The 16,129-nt window shown below is 39.4% G+C and overlaps 1 protein-coding gene and 1 non-coding gene across 5 annotated transcripts in view; both read right to left on the bottom strand.

The window, feature by feature from the left end:
* Positions 1–16,129, bottom strand: part of pqn-41 (Polyglutamine-repeat protein pqn-41) — a gene marked incomplete at both ends in the record, with an annotated part of 33,612 nt that overhangs the window by 13,371 nt on the left and 4,112 nt on the right. For 3 of the 4 annotated variants that reach the window (NM_065077.6, NM_001129227.4, NM_001267920.3), the window contains 8 exons: positions 8,895–8,960; positions 9,010–9,253; positions 9,983–10,470; positions 10,576–10,736; positions 11,768–12,026; positions 13,076–13,282; positions 14,881–15,072; positions 15,669–15,920. In NM_065077.6, coding sequence (NP_497478.2) covers positions 8,895–8,960; positions 9,010–9,253; positions 9,983–10,470; positions 10,576–10,736; positions 11,768–12,026; positions 13,076–13,282; positions 14,881–15,072; positions 15,669–15,920 — 1,869 coding nt within the window. Of the gene's footprint in view, positions 1–6,298; positions 6,629–8,894; positions 8,961–9,009; positions 9,254–9,982; positions 10,471–10,575; positions 10,737–11,767; positions 12,027–13,075; positions 13,283–14,880; positions 15,073–15,668; positions 15,921–16,129 lie in introns of those variants that run through there. The other variant, NM_001373851.2, reaches the window with a different exon arrangement.
* Positions 7,491–7,667, bottom strand: B0524.10. The gene has a single exon (NR_101792.1). It is a non-coding gene; the product is annotated as a small nucleolar RNA B0524.10 (small nucleolar RNA).

The following is a 16,129-nucleotide window of genomic DNA, read 5'->3' as shown; positions in this document are numbered from 1 at the left end:
GCAGTTTAGCCATGACGTCATCGAGCTCATTAATTTTTAGCAGTAAGACCGGCGAAAATTGCAGAAGCAAAACTGAGCCAATAAGCTGCAGCTGAATTCATGAGCCAAAGCTCAGCAGCCATATAGGTTGAATTTGGGCTAGAAAATAAGCTTTTTAGACGGAGCCCAGAAGCCTAGACGGAGCCCAGAAGCGTGGAGGCTTAGCTGGTACGCTGGGAGCAGAAGCAGCCTGAAGCCTAGGAATCTAGGCTTCTGAAGCTCAAGTAAAAGCTTGTGCTTGGCGGCCTGAGGTTCCGGGGACTTAGGCAGAAGCTCACTGACCTGAAAGCCTCTGGTAAGCCAAGCCAACCAGAAGCCTGAAAGCCACGGATCTCGGCTTGAAGCCTAGGAGTCTGGAATTCTAAAGCTTGAAGCCAGTTTAAGCTCCAGCTCCCAAGGCGTGTTAAGCTCGGAAGCATAACGGCTTAGAGGCCTGAGGCTTCGATGTCTGCTCGGCCAAGGCTCAGTAGCCTAGAAGCTCACTGGCCTGAAAACCACGCTGTTGGCAAGGAAACTAGGCTACTCGAAGCCGGTTGGAGCTCAAAGCCCAAAAGCCTTGGGCCACAGGCCTGAAAGCCTGGAAGCACTGAGTTCCCCATCAATCTCCTGACCACCACCCTCAGATGCAGAAAAAGATGAGAAAAAAAGAGAAATTCTCATTCGTCTGTGTCAGTGTCACTTGGTTCGATACAAAGTGCCAGCAGAGAGAGAGAGAGACTGAGACGCAGAGAACACGACACAAAATGCGCGAAGGCCACAACCTTGGCGGAGGCTTCCGAAACAGAGAACACGACGGTCAGGCGTGTGTGTGTGTGTGTGTGAAGCCCGGTGGCACACACACACACACACACAGAGAACACGACGGAGACTTGGAAACGCCAGTGTTGAGGGGAGAAAATAGAAGAAGAAGAAGAAGCAGGAGAGAGCGGAATGCACCGACAACAACCATCAAACTATTCAAAACGAGAGAGAGAGAGAGAGGGAGCAGAGAAGCAGAGAGGTGGTGGCCTGGCGATAAAAAAGATGATAATATGTCGGAGTTGGTCGGTCACATGTTGTTGTTATGTATGTGTGTTAGTCGCAAACAGAATCAAAGTACTTCTTGATTTCTAGTCGACTATTTATATTAATATACTGATAGTGATGAAATTCGGCTAGTAATTTCGAAATCGGGGGTCGAAGAAGAATCTTCTGATCTTTGTTCAGCTTTTTTCATTGGGCGAGCTTACACTGACAAGCTTCCACTTGAGCTTAGGACGAGCTATCACGAGCTCAGCTGACTTTCTGATCTTTAACGTTATCCTATCTGATGAATTAAGCGTTCCCATGATTCTGATCCAGTTTAGGATGATCATGAAGCGTTGATAGGCTTCATCTTGTAACAACTCGGATGAATTCTGATGGATTTGAGCTTAAGCTGATCTTCAACACGGCTCAGAGGCGGAAGTTCTGTATTGTGAATTGCTCAGGCTGGCCATGAAGTTTGACACGGCTGATTTTCAGATCCTTGACGGTTTTTGTGATGTAGTTAAGCCCATTGAAGCCCATGATCCGTTAGTCGGACCCTTGACTTGATCTTGAACCGCCTTAGCTGATTTCAGGATGATCTGGCCAGCTGATCCTCAGCGCCCTCTGAGATCCTTTTCTGATCCTCCAACATTTGCAGAGAACTCCGATTTTTCTGATCCTTCACAGCTTAGGATAAACGTTGAGAGGACCATAACCCTTCATGTGAATTCTTGGCGGAGTTTACAATAGCTGACATCATTCGCTGATGTGTGGCCAGTGTGCCTGGGCTTTCAGAGTGTTGCAGACGGATTCTGTGATCTTTTGGGATCTTTTGGGATGATCCAGAATTTCAGCTCTGCAACTTCTCGGATCGATCTTCAAGCTGATCCTCACCGATCACCCGGACCTCTTCAGAATCCGGACTTCTAGGCTTTCCCCTTTCCTCGAAAGTTCAAGTTTTCCGCGAACCACATCCATCCTGTTCGCGTCGAGTGAAAGTCCAGACGATGTGTACGATTCGCTGCTTCAAGCCGGAGACACCACTTGTTGTGTCAGAATGGATGCGCGACGGCGAGTGAAAGTAGTCGAGATTGACGTCGATTAAAAAAAGTGGAATCAGGGATGGCGGGGGGGATCCTGAAGATCGGAACGAGCTCCTCGCGGAGCAACTGGGTTTCAGTTTCAGTTTATCCACAACATTTCCAGATCTAGGTAATGACCCCTGATTTTAAGGTTCATGATCTACGTCCTTGTTTCTTCAAACTTCCGATTCTCGGCGGGGTGTGTCTGCATCTCTGACACGCTCTTCATCCCTCTCGCCGTGGTGTCCTGCAGCAGCCGGCTGTCCGATCGCTCGCGCGCGCGCGCGCACAAGTGAGCGGCGGCGCTCAGACATTTTGTGTGCGAATGTTACACAATGCATCATCAAATCCATCAGAAGACAAATGAGTGAGGTTGTACATTAGAGAACACGACGAATCGGCGAAGAGACTCGGAGGCCGCCAGAGACAACGACAAAAGATTGACCGACCGCGCGCTCGCGCGCCTTTCTCGGCACAGGACCCCCGGGTATAGGCGGGGTGAAGCGAAACGAAACGAAAAAGAAGAAGAAGAAGAAGAAGATGTGACGATGACGGCGGAGGGAAAGAGCTGCTGGCAGGTGCTGATGGCGCACACAACAACATCAGCATCTAATTAGGTACGGGGGGTGGGGGAGCTTCATGCAAAAACGCGAGAAGAGACGAAAAAGAAGAAGAAGAAGAAGAAAACCATGAATTATTGACGAAGGTGCTCCGCGAGTCAGAGAAGAGGAAACTCGAAAATTGACAAGGCCCCGCAATTTCCAAAAAAAAAAACGGGGGACCGCAAGTTTTGGAGACTTGGAAATTTACTCGGAATTCGTGGAATTTTTGGTGCAATTTTTGATGTTGTACGAGCTTCCAGTTTCCAGGCCCAGACTTTTCGTCGTAGTTTTCAGGCTTCTGGCTTGGCTTACCTCTAGCCAGTTCTAGACTCCTTGAAGCGTCAGGCTTCTAAGCGCAAGCTTTTACTCGATTCCAAAGCTTCAGCAGCCTAGGCTTCAGGCTTCTGAGTTGCCAAATCAATGTTGGTGAAAAATAATAATTTTTCACGATTTCTTGAGAATTTTCAAGGAATATTTGGTCTGACTGAATTACTCCAAATTTTCTCAAATCCGCCACTTTCTGATTTTCAGATTTTCTTCAAAGTTCAGTTGACAGGCCCCTACGACTCCGTACTCAAAAATCCCCTACATTAGAGTTTTCAGCAAGAAAATTCTGTTCAGCTAATCAATTTCTTGGTATTTGAAGCTTAATCTTCTCAGAAAATCACGGGGAAAATCCTGATCATTCATATATCCCAGCTCCAATTCATATGTAATCTCATACATCTTTGAAATCGTTTCCTTTTTCAAATTGAAGGATTAGAAGCGAATCACGCGGGCGTCTCTCGTAGAGCACATTCTATATCCGGAGTGATAATCAATTAATCCCGGAAAGATTTTACGAAAACATATACGGATTAGTGAATAACTTCTGACTCATTAGCGAGAAAAAAGATCGGAAAGCGCGAGAATTAGTCTTAATGCGATTTTCTCTATTCAATTTGATTCGACGGGCATTATGGAAGAAAAGTTCAAGAACACTTCAAAGACCAATAAGTCAAGAGGAAAGTCGAGTTTTTTATAGAAATTCTGCCTATTCTTACATTGCTGCAGTTTTAAGCAGGTTACTCTAATTTCAGCTGTTTCTAGTTCTCAAATAATGGAACTTCAAGTTAGAGCGCAAAAATTGAACTTTTTATAGTATTCGCTCAATATAACCGATTGAAGTCTATAATTCCAAGCTTTTAAGCCGATTTCTCGTTAAACTTGGACTTTTGAGTGAACTTTAAATATTATTCGTTCAATATAACCACTTGAAGTCTGTAATTCCAAGTTTTCTGGTGAAAGTTGGACTTATGACTTCTCGGGCAACCAATTTCTAGTGGAAAAACCCTGAAATTTCAAGTTTTTCTCAAAATAATTCAGATTTTCGCATTATTTCTTGTTGAACGTAGCATTATGAGCTCGATGGCTCACATTTCATCGTAAGTTTCACTAAAAAGGACCTTAACATCCGGAATTTCAAGTTTTTCACGAGAGAGGTCTGATGATTTCGTCAAACTTATTTTACTTCAATTTTTGTGATCCTTTTTCACTGAAATTTGAAGTTTTTTCACATGAAAACTCCAATTTTAGTGGGTATTCCTCATAATAATCAAAATGTTTTGCTGAAAAAACTTTTATTCAGCAATTTATTACTGACACACTTCAGATTCTGCCACACCTCGTTGAATTTTAAGCCTATTTCAGGATTTTGCAGGTTTTCAGCAATTTGGAAGCCCAAAGCTGAAATGACTTCAATTTGGAGCATACTCTACTAAAAAAAACCTCATCTCGTCGAACCCATCCGCTTCTTTATAAATTCAATTTGACAGGAGGCGGAGAAAATCGAATTTCTCATTCTCATTCTCTCTCTCTCTCTATCTCATTCCAATTTTGTCTTCATCTTCTCCTTCTTCTTCCCATAGACGTTTTCGCTTTGCGCGCAAAACGAGAAAAAAAAGATGCGCGAGAATTAGAGAGCACGACGAATCGGCCAAGTGAGCCAATTATTCCAGAGAGACGGCTAGAGAGCACGCCGGTATAAGTGGTGGGTGCGCGAGTGCACCACATCCACAGTCAGCAACAGCGTCTCTCCCACAAGAGACCACTGTTGTGCCGCCCGTCTATCTTTTTCTGCTGCTCTCTGCACGCTCTCCGTATCTCTGGCCGTCGTCTCAAAGAAAACGAGGAGGAAGAAGAAGAAGAAGAAGAAGAAGGCGAGGAGACTAAAAAGAGACGGCCGGGCAAATATATATATATATTTGCGCACCACCAGGCAAGAGACCAGACGGCCAGAGACATCAGCCCGGGGCAAATGTTTGTGTTCTTGTGAACTTTGCATTATTGAACCAGAAGGGGGTGAGCAGAAAACTAGAAACGAGCGTGTTTGTGGTGAGTGAGGGAAAGAGCAGAGGGGCGAGACAGGAAACAGCGGCAGGAGGAGGAGGACAACGTAGTGATTTTCGGCCTCTGGAGAGAGGGCGGAAATTTCTATAAATTTCGATTTCTATTTTCGAATGCAGAAGCACAACTTTTTATTGCGCAAAAGTCAATTGACGTAGTTCGGAAACCTATTAAATTCAATTTGAAGCTTTTTTTTAAAGTAGAACAATGTGCAGGCCACTGGCGAGCTCCAAATAAAAGATAGAAGTCACAATATCGGAATTCCTGCCAGGGGTGGGCCGTTCGGCAAACTTATTTTAGACAAATTGCCGGTTTTTCGATTTACCGGAAATATTCATTTTCGGCAAATTGCCAATTAACTGAAAAATTTCCAATTCCGGCTTGCCGGAAAAAATTCGTTTGCAGCACATCCCTGGTCCATACTTTAAAACACCTGATTTACAGGAGTTCGCAACGACTTTCGGCTTCTGGAGGTGAAATTTTATAGCTCCACCGCCTATGAAAGTCAACTTTAGCGGTGAAAAGCGTAGATCAATGATTAGACTTGTAGAATCTGCCGAAATTTCCAGAATTCTTGAAGGATAAGCTTCTGAGACACTTCAAGGGTCACTCTTCTTCAGAAACTACAAAACTTTAAAGATTTGAGCTGGAAGAACAGTTATTATTTTTCCAAAATCGTGAAAGTTCGGTCTTGGACCGAAATTTCACGGTCGGAAGAATGACTTTAAGTACTAAATAACACCGAAATAGGAAACCTCGCTGTTTTACAGGATGTTAAATGCATGTTCGGTCCTTGGAGAGAATTTCTAAACGGATAACTGCAAAAACGCTTACAAAGTGAACTAATTTCCAGATTACCAGGAGACGAAGCTTCAAAGTTAAAAAATCGCTCACAATCGTCAAAACTTTAGGTTGGAAGCTTCCGAGACGGGAATTTATTCGTTAAACGCGAATTTGCGGACTTTCAAGTCAGTTAGGATACTTTTGGGATGACAAAACTCGAAAAGAGCACTACAGGCTCAGGAAGCATGCCAACTCTAACTTCTTCTGTGCAAATTCGCATTTTCAGATCAAAAATCGCTAACTCCTTGCATAAATCCGTGCTCATGATGCTCTAAGCTCGGGAAGATCCAGAGGATTACTTAAAGTTTATCACGTAGAACTCTCACATAGAAAACTCACATAGGCTTGAGCGTTGAAATCCATGACGTCGTTTCTATATAGCAGAATATCAGTTTCAGAGCAGAGAGGAATGTGGAGCCGCCGGGAAAATAAGAAAAACGGATAAATCTTCACTTCTTTCAATATATAATTAGACCCTTTTCAGCTATGGGGCAATATTTTATTTTTTATTTCAGCAGCAGAAGCAGCGACGTACACATTCTTCTGTGTGTGTTTCTTCTTCTCGTGTACTTTGAAACTTTTTCTTCTTCTTCTTTTCCGTCTTGTTGACGGGGTGGGGGACAGAAGGCAAGATGAGGAGCACGACGACGACGATGATGATGATGATGAAAAAAAAAGAGCAGTGAGGCGCAAAAAAAAAGGGAATTATCCTCGGTCAGCGCATCAACGGAGCATACGGATAAGGCAGGAGGAAGGGGCGATGCAAAGAGTTTCAGTAATGTGTTTGCTGGTGTTGCTCGCAGAAGAGCAAAACTCATCCCTGCTATGAATCTTCAGAATCATTTTTCAGAAGCATTTTAAGCTGAGACGGAAGGAGCAGGGCTCTTAAAAAATGAAGCTCGAGAGCTATGTGGTTCAATTTCTTGAAAAAGCATATTTTTTAATGCAAATTTCAGAATATTGAGCCTCGCATAGAATTTTCTCGCGAAAAATACCAATTTCCAGATCAGTTCGAGTGAATTTCACACTGATTCACACAGAAAACGTGCTCTTGAAGCCTGTGGAAGACTTTAGAGCAAGTCGGAGCACATTTTGGAGGAAATGAAGTTTTAGAGCTCGCGATATGAATTTTCAGGCGAAATTGTGGGAGATTTCTCGTAGATCTCAGCCGATGTCGACCTTAAAAAATCAGGTAAATCTGATTTCTCAGGCTGCTACATAGCTGATCACATAATTAAAAACCGTTTTTGCCAATTTTCTAGTTGAAAATTCTGAAAATTCCATTTTCCCAATTTTCGCCCGCGATCTACGTTCTAAGTCAAAAAAAACCCCTAGAAAAACGCCAAAAAATATTCTTTCAGAATCTGCAACATCTCTTGTAAATCCCCGTTGGCTGGCTTATCTCTGACGGTCCCATTTCTATTTTCAGATAATGTCAGGATAATCCGGATGTTTTTTCTCTCTCTCGAGAATTTAAGGATTAAACTTATATATTTCTGAAACTCCTTAATCATTTCCAGTAGAATGTGATCTTGCCCGGGCATCGTGCCAAGATAATCTCGCGGCTGCGGAAAAGTGTATAGGAGCAAAAGAAGTATGATGTTATCAGAAGCAGAAAGCTCCGCGGAGCGGAAATATTGGGATTATAAGCGGATAACAGGTAGCCGAGGCGTGGGAGACTGACGTTAAGGGAAACTGATTCTGAATATCAAGAAGAATAGGAAATAACTCGGAAATCGGATTCGTGGGTTGCAATAACGTCAGAAAACGCCGAATTTTGTCGAAAAATGAGTCGAAAAGCTCGAAAAACTTGCTAAAGCTTCCTGAACACCACTTGCCTTTTTTGAATTTCTCGACCAAGAAGAATCCGAAAAAAATCACGTAGGATTCTAGAAAATCCTTTGGATCCGGTTGAAGAAGTGATGTTAGGACTCAAATCGGGATTAAATGCTCTTTTAGTTTGCTACGTGATTTTAGATGCAAATTTTTCGAGGAAGCTGTTTTTTAGCGGTAAATTCCAAAAACATGATAGATCGGATGTAATTATCGGATTTCAACAAACGTTGCTTAACTTGACAGATCGGACTTCTTACTATTTCACATGAAACTTGCGAAAAATCCAAATTTTTGACTGAAAACCCAATCGGATGTTGGTCAACTTGCCAGATCGCACATATTACTAATTTCCAATAAAAAAGTCGCGGGAAATCCAAATTTTTGACTGAAAACCCAATCGGATGTTGGTCAACTTGCCAGATCGCACATATTACTAATTTCCAATAAAAAAGTCGCGGGAAATCCAAATTTTTGACTGAAAACCCAATCGGATCTTGCTTAACTTGCCAGATCGGACTTATTACTCATCTTCAATGGGAAAGTCGCGAAAAAATCCAAATTTTTGACTGAAAACCAAATCGGACCTTGCTTAACTTGCCAGATCAGACTTATCGATAAATTTCCGTACAAAAATGACGAAAATCTCGAATTTTCAATTAAGAAATCCCCGAAAAACGTTGCTTAACTTGCCAGATCGCACATATTACTAATTTCCAATGAAAAAGTCGCGAAAAATCCAAATTTTTGACTGAAAACCCAATCGGATCTTGCTTAACTTGCAAGATCGGACTTATCGCTGAATTCCCGTACAAAAATGACGAAAATCTCGAATTTTCAATTAAGAAATCCCCGAAAAACGTTGCTCAACTTGCCAGATCGGACTTATTACTAATTTCCAGTAGGAAAATCACGAAAAATTCAAATTTTCGATTGAGAACCCAATCGGATGTTGCTTAACTTGCCAGATCGGACTCATTACTCATTCCCACTGGGAAATCTCGCAAAAAATCCAAATTTCCAACTGAAAACCCCCTTCGAATGTTGCTTAACTTGCCAGATCGGACTTGATTCAACCATTCCACCTTAAACAGCGCCTTACCTTGCACTCATCACTCTGCAACCATTCTTGATGTTCTCTCGCTGCCTCGTCCAATCGCGATTTTATCTGAAACCAATCAGTTTTTACACGGCCAAAAATAAAAACTATTAAAAACCATCAAATCCACCGCCTTCTCCACAATTTGTTTCTGCATTTCGATCGCCTTCGCCCGTACATCATTCAGTGTGATCGTCTTGATTTTCGTGATTATATCGATTTTTCGATCAATCGATACTTGATTCTGAATGTCCGACTCTTCGTACTCGACGTATTCGCTTAGAAGTTTCTCGAACTCAGTTTCCGAGTGGATTTCTTCGATTTTGACGCCAAAAGCGATAGCTCGACGAGCTGAGTGCTTCCTAAACGATGAATCATGCAGTTTTTAATGAAATCTTACAAAAATTGATGCAAAATGAAAATTTGAGCATAAAATAACTCGGGCATCTCCGAGTGGTAAATGTGCTCTATTGTCAAATTTTTAGCAGAAATACGGTATTTAGTCACATTTTCAGCCAATTTAAGACTGAAAATGCAAAAAATACCATTTTAAGTCACGAATTATCAATTTTTCATAGAGAATTTAAAATTTGGGGGCATATGTTCCACTGATTCGTTTCTAAATTTGATGTTTGTGAGATTTTAGAGAAAATTTCTCAATTTTGAACAAATCCCGCCAAATAGATCAAAATTCTAGAAATTCACAACTTTTATGATTGTTCAGTGTAAAAAATAAGAGCGAAAATCGATTTTCAGGATGAAAATCAGAAAAAAGTTCAGTTTTTAAACCATTTTTCTGGCGATTTAGTAGAGATTTGGCCAAAGTTTATGTGAATTGTTCCTTTTTGAGACAATCATTAAAATTCGATAAAAACTATTGGAAAAACTGTTTTTTAGGCTAAAAAATAGGCATTCAGCCTAAATTTAAAGGCCTTGTAGACAGAACTTACCGAAACCATCGATTTTTCGGTCATGACTCAAAAAACTCTCAGAAATTACACTTTAACGGCCTAAAAACACCGAAGACCACACATTTTATTGAAAAATTGGTAATTTTTCGAGCTTTTCCGCTTTTTAACCGAATTACTAACCCAAATCTCTGTTTTCTCTTCAAAACATCAGATTTCCATGCAAATTTCGTGAAATTCCATCGAAAATCCCAATAACCAGACGTTTCCTTCGCCTTTCTCACAACTTTTCTCGGACTTTCGCCATTTCCTTCAATTTTCAGCTCAACTTTCCACTTTTTCACGACGACGTCGTGGTTAATCACATGATTTCCGTTGATTTTCAGCACGCCGCTTTTGTTTTGTGCACTTTTCTTCCAGTTTTTCACCAATTTCCGGGCTCTTTTCGCCGCTTTTTGTTTCGCATTTCGAAGTCGATAGAGCATTCGCTCATTGCGATCAAAATCGATTTTTAGGCGATTTTGAGCGGCGATTCTCAGGTTTTTGAGCTCTTCAAGTAGTTTTTTGGTTTTCCGGAGCAGATTCTCGCGGTCAATGGATGATTGGTTGGTTCCTGAGACGACAAGCCGCATTGTGAGCAGGTGACGGTTTTTCAGCATTCTCATCATTAGCTGAAACGAGAGAGGGCAATTTTTTTATGTTTTTTTTTCACGATTTTCAACGAAAATCTTGAATTTTCATCAAATTTTCAGATTTTTTTCCAGTTTTCTACGTACATTTTCAATGGAAAATTCGCGTTTAATCACGTCAATCATCTCTTCCAACTCCCGTTCCCAGTGCTCCATCTCAATTTCCAGTTGCTCTTCTTCGGCTCGGAGCTCTTCATTCTTCTCGAAATCCGCACTTATCGAGAAGTACTCTTCGAGTGTTTCGAATGCTGGAAAATCAGTTTTTTTTTTCAGAAAAAAAAACCACTTTTTTTTGAATTTTAAGCTCAAAATTCAAATACAAAAGCTTTTTTCACCCCTATCTAGGAAGTTTCCACAAAATTCTGCACTTTTTCGTAAGATCGGCAGTGTTTGCGTACTTCTGGGACTACAGTAACCCGGAAAACCAAAATTTCGAGCTAGAAGCCTGAGAAAAGACGTTCTGAGCTAGAATTTCACGGAGAGCTCGATTTTGAGCTTGAAATCTTAGAAAAACCGTCAAATTTTTAATTTTCCGCGCGGAAAATTCGAAAATTAGTTCAAATGAAAATTTGGACATGAAATCTTGAAAAATTAGTGAAAAATCACAAGTTTTATGAAAAAAAAAAAATGAAAATTTGGGCATAGCTTCCGCATCTCCGAGTGACAAATGTGCTCTTTTGTCAAATTGTTGGCAGAAATACTGTATTTATTCATATTTTCAGCCAATTTAAGACTAAAATGTGAATAAATACAGTTTTCACTGCAATCAATACGAGTAGAGGCACAAAAGTCACCGAAATATCGATTTTTGGGGGGAAATTCCAAATTTCTGGCCACTTTTCCATGGTACTACTTTGCTAAATGTGATTCTTATTTGCTTTCAGCGAAAAGTTGGCAATTTTTGAACAAAATTTCGCCAAAATTGGTCAAAATTCCAGAATTTGGCAACTTTAAGCATTGTTAGTCTAAAAAACTAAAAATTTAGACGAAAAATCGATTTTCAGCAATAAAAATGGCTGAAAATCCGAAAAATCCAAATTTTAGCCATTTTTTGAGGTTGAAATGGAAATTTGCAGTATTTTCAGGTGAAAACTAGCAAAAAACTGGAAAATTCAGTTTTTGAGCAATGGTTGGGGGTCGAAACTGGAATTTTCAGCATTTTAGCGGTTTCTTGAGTTAAAATTCAGTTTCTGAGCAATTTTTCTGGGGATTTTTGCAAATTGTCTTAAAATTCGCCGAAAAAAATCGATTTTTCACGCAAAAACCGCAATTTCCGTACCACAATCGCCGGTATTCTTAATAATATTCTCAATTTGTCGTCCAGCAGTCTCGAAAGATTCAATATTTTCCTGATCAATTTCGGCATTTTCATTCATTTTTTGACATCGCATTTCCGTCTCGAGTTTTTCAATTTCATGGCGCATTTCAGCACGTTCGACGTCATCTTTCTCGAAACTTTCGATATTTTTCAGGCATTGGTGGCGCCAAAATTCATCGATTACATCTTGTTGGCGGAGCGAGTAGGCTTCTTCGTAGGCCTGCAGAAAAAGCTGGATTTTTTGAAAAATTTCAGTTCAAAACCACCGAAAAATTGCGTACTTTCCAAGGTACAGTAACCCGAAAATTTGCTATATTTGAAATTCTATCAAATTTCGCCTTTTTTCCATCAAAAATCATCGAGTTTCCGTGTGAAAAAATGACTTTTTTTCAGATTTTCGCGGGTTTTCTGTAGAACATCGCATTTTTCAGATTCAGTTTTCCAGTGGAAATTCGAATTTTTCAAATGAAAAATCGGGAAAAAATTGCGTTTCCGACAGTTTTTCACCGAAAAATTGCGTACTTTCCAAGCTACAGTAACCCGAAACCTCACAAAATTCAAAATTTTCGAGAGGCTCGGGTTACTGTAGTTTGGAAAATACGCAATTTTTCGACTTTTTGTAGAAAACGCCCGTGTTTCTCAACTTTTCAATCAAAAATTCGAATTTCTGCCTGTTTTTGTTGCAAAACCCGCAATTTTTCCACAATTTTATCGAAAAAATGCGTATTTTTCAAACTACAGTAACCCTGAAAAGCCCAATATTGAGTTGGAGCTTCAAATTTCTAAGAAAAATGTGAAATTCATCGAAAATTATCGATTTTTAGTGCAAAAAAACCGTAAAAATTGCGTACTTTCCAAACTACAGTAACCCAAGAACTTACAAAATTCAAAATTTCACGAGGCTCGGGTTACTGTAGTTTGGAAAATACGCAATTTTGCGGTTGCTTTGCACTAAAAATCGATAATTTTCGGGGTGAATTTCACATTTTTCTAAGAATTTTGAAGCTTCCGCTCAACTTTTGAGCTTCTGGAGGGTTACTGTAGTTTTGGAAATGCGCAATTTTTTTCGATTATTCTATGGAAAAATTCGAATTTTTGTGTTATTTTTCAAATTTGACCGAAAAATTGTGTATTTTGTACGATTTTTCACACGATTTTTAATGGAAATTTCAAATTTTGCAAGTCTTGGGTTACTGTGGTGTCGGAAATACGCAATTTTCGCCGATTTTTTCCAATTTTTCATGGAAAAATCACACAAAAATCGCTCACTTTCAAGTCATCAAAGCTTGCAAAAGTGAGCAGAGCATGATCATCGAGCACAAATTCCTCAACAAATGGAATTGGCTGCTCGCGAACGTCGATTCCTTTCTCAAAAGTGTCAATTCGAGTTGGAGCCGACTTGAAGCCCAGTTTTTGTCCGTTGAAATGATTCAGACGGCGGATTTTCTCATTGTAGCGTGATCGGCCCGAGCGAATCTGGAAAAAAAAAGACAAAATTCAACAAGTTTTTCTGAAAATTTTGAGTTTCAGGCGCTTTTTCATAAATTTTTTTTCATCAAATTTGAAATCCCCATCATTTTTTACTCTGGAATGCCATTTTCCTAGCTTTCTAGCTCAAAATTTGAGTTTTCCCGGGGTACTGTAGCCTCAAAAGTACGCAAACACCCAGCAGCCCACGCACAAAAATGCACAATTTCTGTAAATTTCATGGTGAAGCTCTGAAAATAGAATTCCGATGGTAAAAATTCCCGTAAAATTCGAATTTTATACTAAAAAAATCTGTGAAAATTAACATTTGCGGCAAAAATTTGAAATTTTCAAAATAAAAATGAAAATTTTGAGTTTCAGGCACTTTTTCATAAATTTTAATCATCAAATTTGAAATCCCCATCATTTTTTACCCTAGAATGCCATTTTTCTGACTTCTAGCTCAAAATTTGAGTTTTCCCGGGGTACTGTAGCCCCAAAAGTACGCAAACACAGAGCAACCCGACGCAAAAATGCACAATTTCCCCAATTTTTGTGGCTAAGCTCTGAAAAACCGAGTGTCAGGGTAAAAAATGACGGGAAACTCGAATTTTGAGCTTAAAATTCAAGAAAAAAGATACGTGCGCTCGAAATTCGATTTTTAGTGGAAAACATTGAAAATTTTGTGTAAAATCACAAATTTTTGCATTTTAAGCCCAAAATTCGGGCTCAGGGACCCTTTTTACCCCTATCCCGACTGTTTTAGCCAAATTTTGAGAAATTCTGCATTTTGTCGTAAGTTGCTCTGTGTTTGCGTACTTTTGAGGCTACAGTACCCCGGAATATTCAAATTTTGAGCCGGAAGCCAGAAAAAAGTGCAAATGAGTGAAAAAGTACGCAGAATTCAGATTTTATGATGAAATTTATCAAAAATCAGCTTTTTAAACTGTAAATTTCGAATTTCGGAACGCGAGTATCAATTTCCTTGAATTTTAAGTGCAAAATTCGAGTTCCCCGTCATTTTTCACTTCGAAACGCCATTTTTTTGAGCTCAGCCACGAGAATCTAGGAAATTGTGCATTTTTGCGTCGGGTTGCTCGGTGTTTGCGTACTTTTGGAGCTACAGTACCCCGGGAAATTTGAAATGTTAGTTGGAAGCTCGAAAAAAGACATTCCAAGGTAAAAAATGATGAGGATTTCAAATTTCATGATTAAGATTTTTGAAAAAGTGCCTGAAACCCAAAATTTCAAATTTTCGTCTCAAATGTCAACTTACACAGATTTCTTAGTATGAAATTCGAATTTTTCGCGGATTTCTACCCTTGATAACCTATTTTTAGAGCTCCGCCATGAAATTTACAGAGATTGTGCATTTTTGCGTCGGGTTGCTCGGTGTTTGCGTACTTTTGAGGCTACCGTAACCCGGAAAATTCAAATTTCAAGCTAGAAGCCCGAAAAATAGCGGGGTTTAGGGTAAAAAAGCACGAAGAATTCGAATTTCGCACTGAAAATTTCGAAATTTTGCTTAAAAATTTTCGCTTAAAAAATCATCGATTTCTTGCCAAAATTCCACATTTTAGGGTCAAATTTTGCCGATTTTTCAGTACCTTATACCCTTTGGCATCAGCTGCGGCCCGTAAAATCTGCCGAATTTGCCAAGTTGGCGGTTTCCAGAGTTTTGCCAGTTTTTGGCGTTTTGTTAGTTTAAATTGTACAGTTTTGACGCGTTTTTCGCCGCGTTTTTTCGTATCTTTTTTCAGTAGAATGCCTTTTTTCGGTGGTGGCGACGGTGGTGAGATCTGAAAAAAATTCAAAATTTCAGTAAATTTTACGTTAAAATGGTTTTCTGGCATTTTTCTGACAAAATTTGGGATTTTTCAATAGAAATTCCCAATTTTAAGTCATTTTTTGGGGTTTTTGCAGTGAAATTTAAATGTTTATGGGTGAAAAATACCCGATTTTTGTGAATTTTTTGATTGAAATTTCCAACTTTCCGTCATTTTCTGGATTTTACGCTAAAAAATTGGCGATTTTTGCCAATTTTCCGATCAAAAATTCGAATTTTTCAGCAAATTTTACCCAAAAACCACTAATTTTTCGTGTAAATTCCAAGTTTTTTAGGCGAAAAATTGAATTTTTTATTGAAATTTTCACTCCATTTCGGGTTTTTTTCGCCGAAATTTACATTTTTTTGGCATTTTTCTGACAAAATTTCGATTTTTCGATAAAAATTCTTAATTTTAAGCCATTTTTAGGGGTTTTCCACAGTGAAATTTCCATGTTTATAGGTCAAAAATACCCGATTTTCATTAATTTTTCGCCAACTTTCCCGATTTTTGTGTCAAAAATCGGCGTTTTTCCCAAATTTTCACTCGAAAAATCGAATTTTCCGTACCATTTTATTAATATTTAGTTTATATACATCAGGTTTCACATCCTCCTCAATTTTGTGCTCAAAATCATCGCAAATTTCCTCTTTTTTCACTAAATTCTCCTCTGAAAAATCCGTCGGCTCTTCCTTTGTGATGACGTCATCGGGCGGCTCCGAGGCTTCTGATGAGCTCTCCGAATCGGAATTTTCAGTGGAATTTCTTCCTCTCCGGCGCCGCCAAATTTCACGGCGAATCGAGTTTCGGTAGATTTTTATCTGGAAAAATTGAATTTTTAAAAAGAAAAATTTGAGGAAATTTTAGAGTTTCAACGGAAAAAACCGAGAAAATTTGAATTTTTCGGCGAAAAATGTGAGAATTTTCGATTTTTAACTGGAAAAACAGATTAAAATTTGTCTTTTTCAGTGGAAAATCTGAAATTTTGGCTTTTTTCAACGAAAAATTTGAAAATTTTAGGATTTTAACC

Source organism: Caenorhabditis elegans, chromosome III (genome assembly GCF_000002985.6).
Source record: "Caenorhabditis elegans chromosome III".
Classification (NCBI taxonomy): Eukaryota; Metazoa; Nematoda; class Chromadorea; order Rhabditida; family Rhabditidae; genus Caenorhabditis; species Caenorhabditis elegans.
This window is presented reverse-complemented; position numbering and strand designations above follow the sequence as displayed.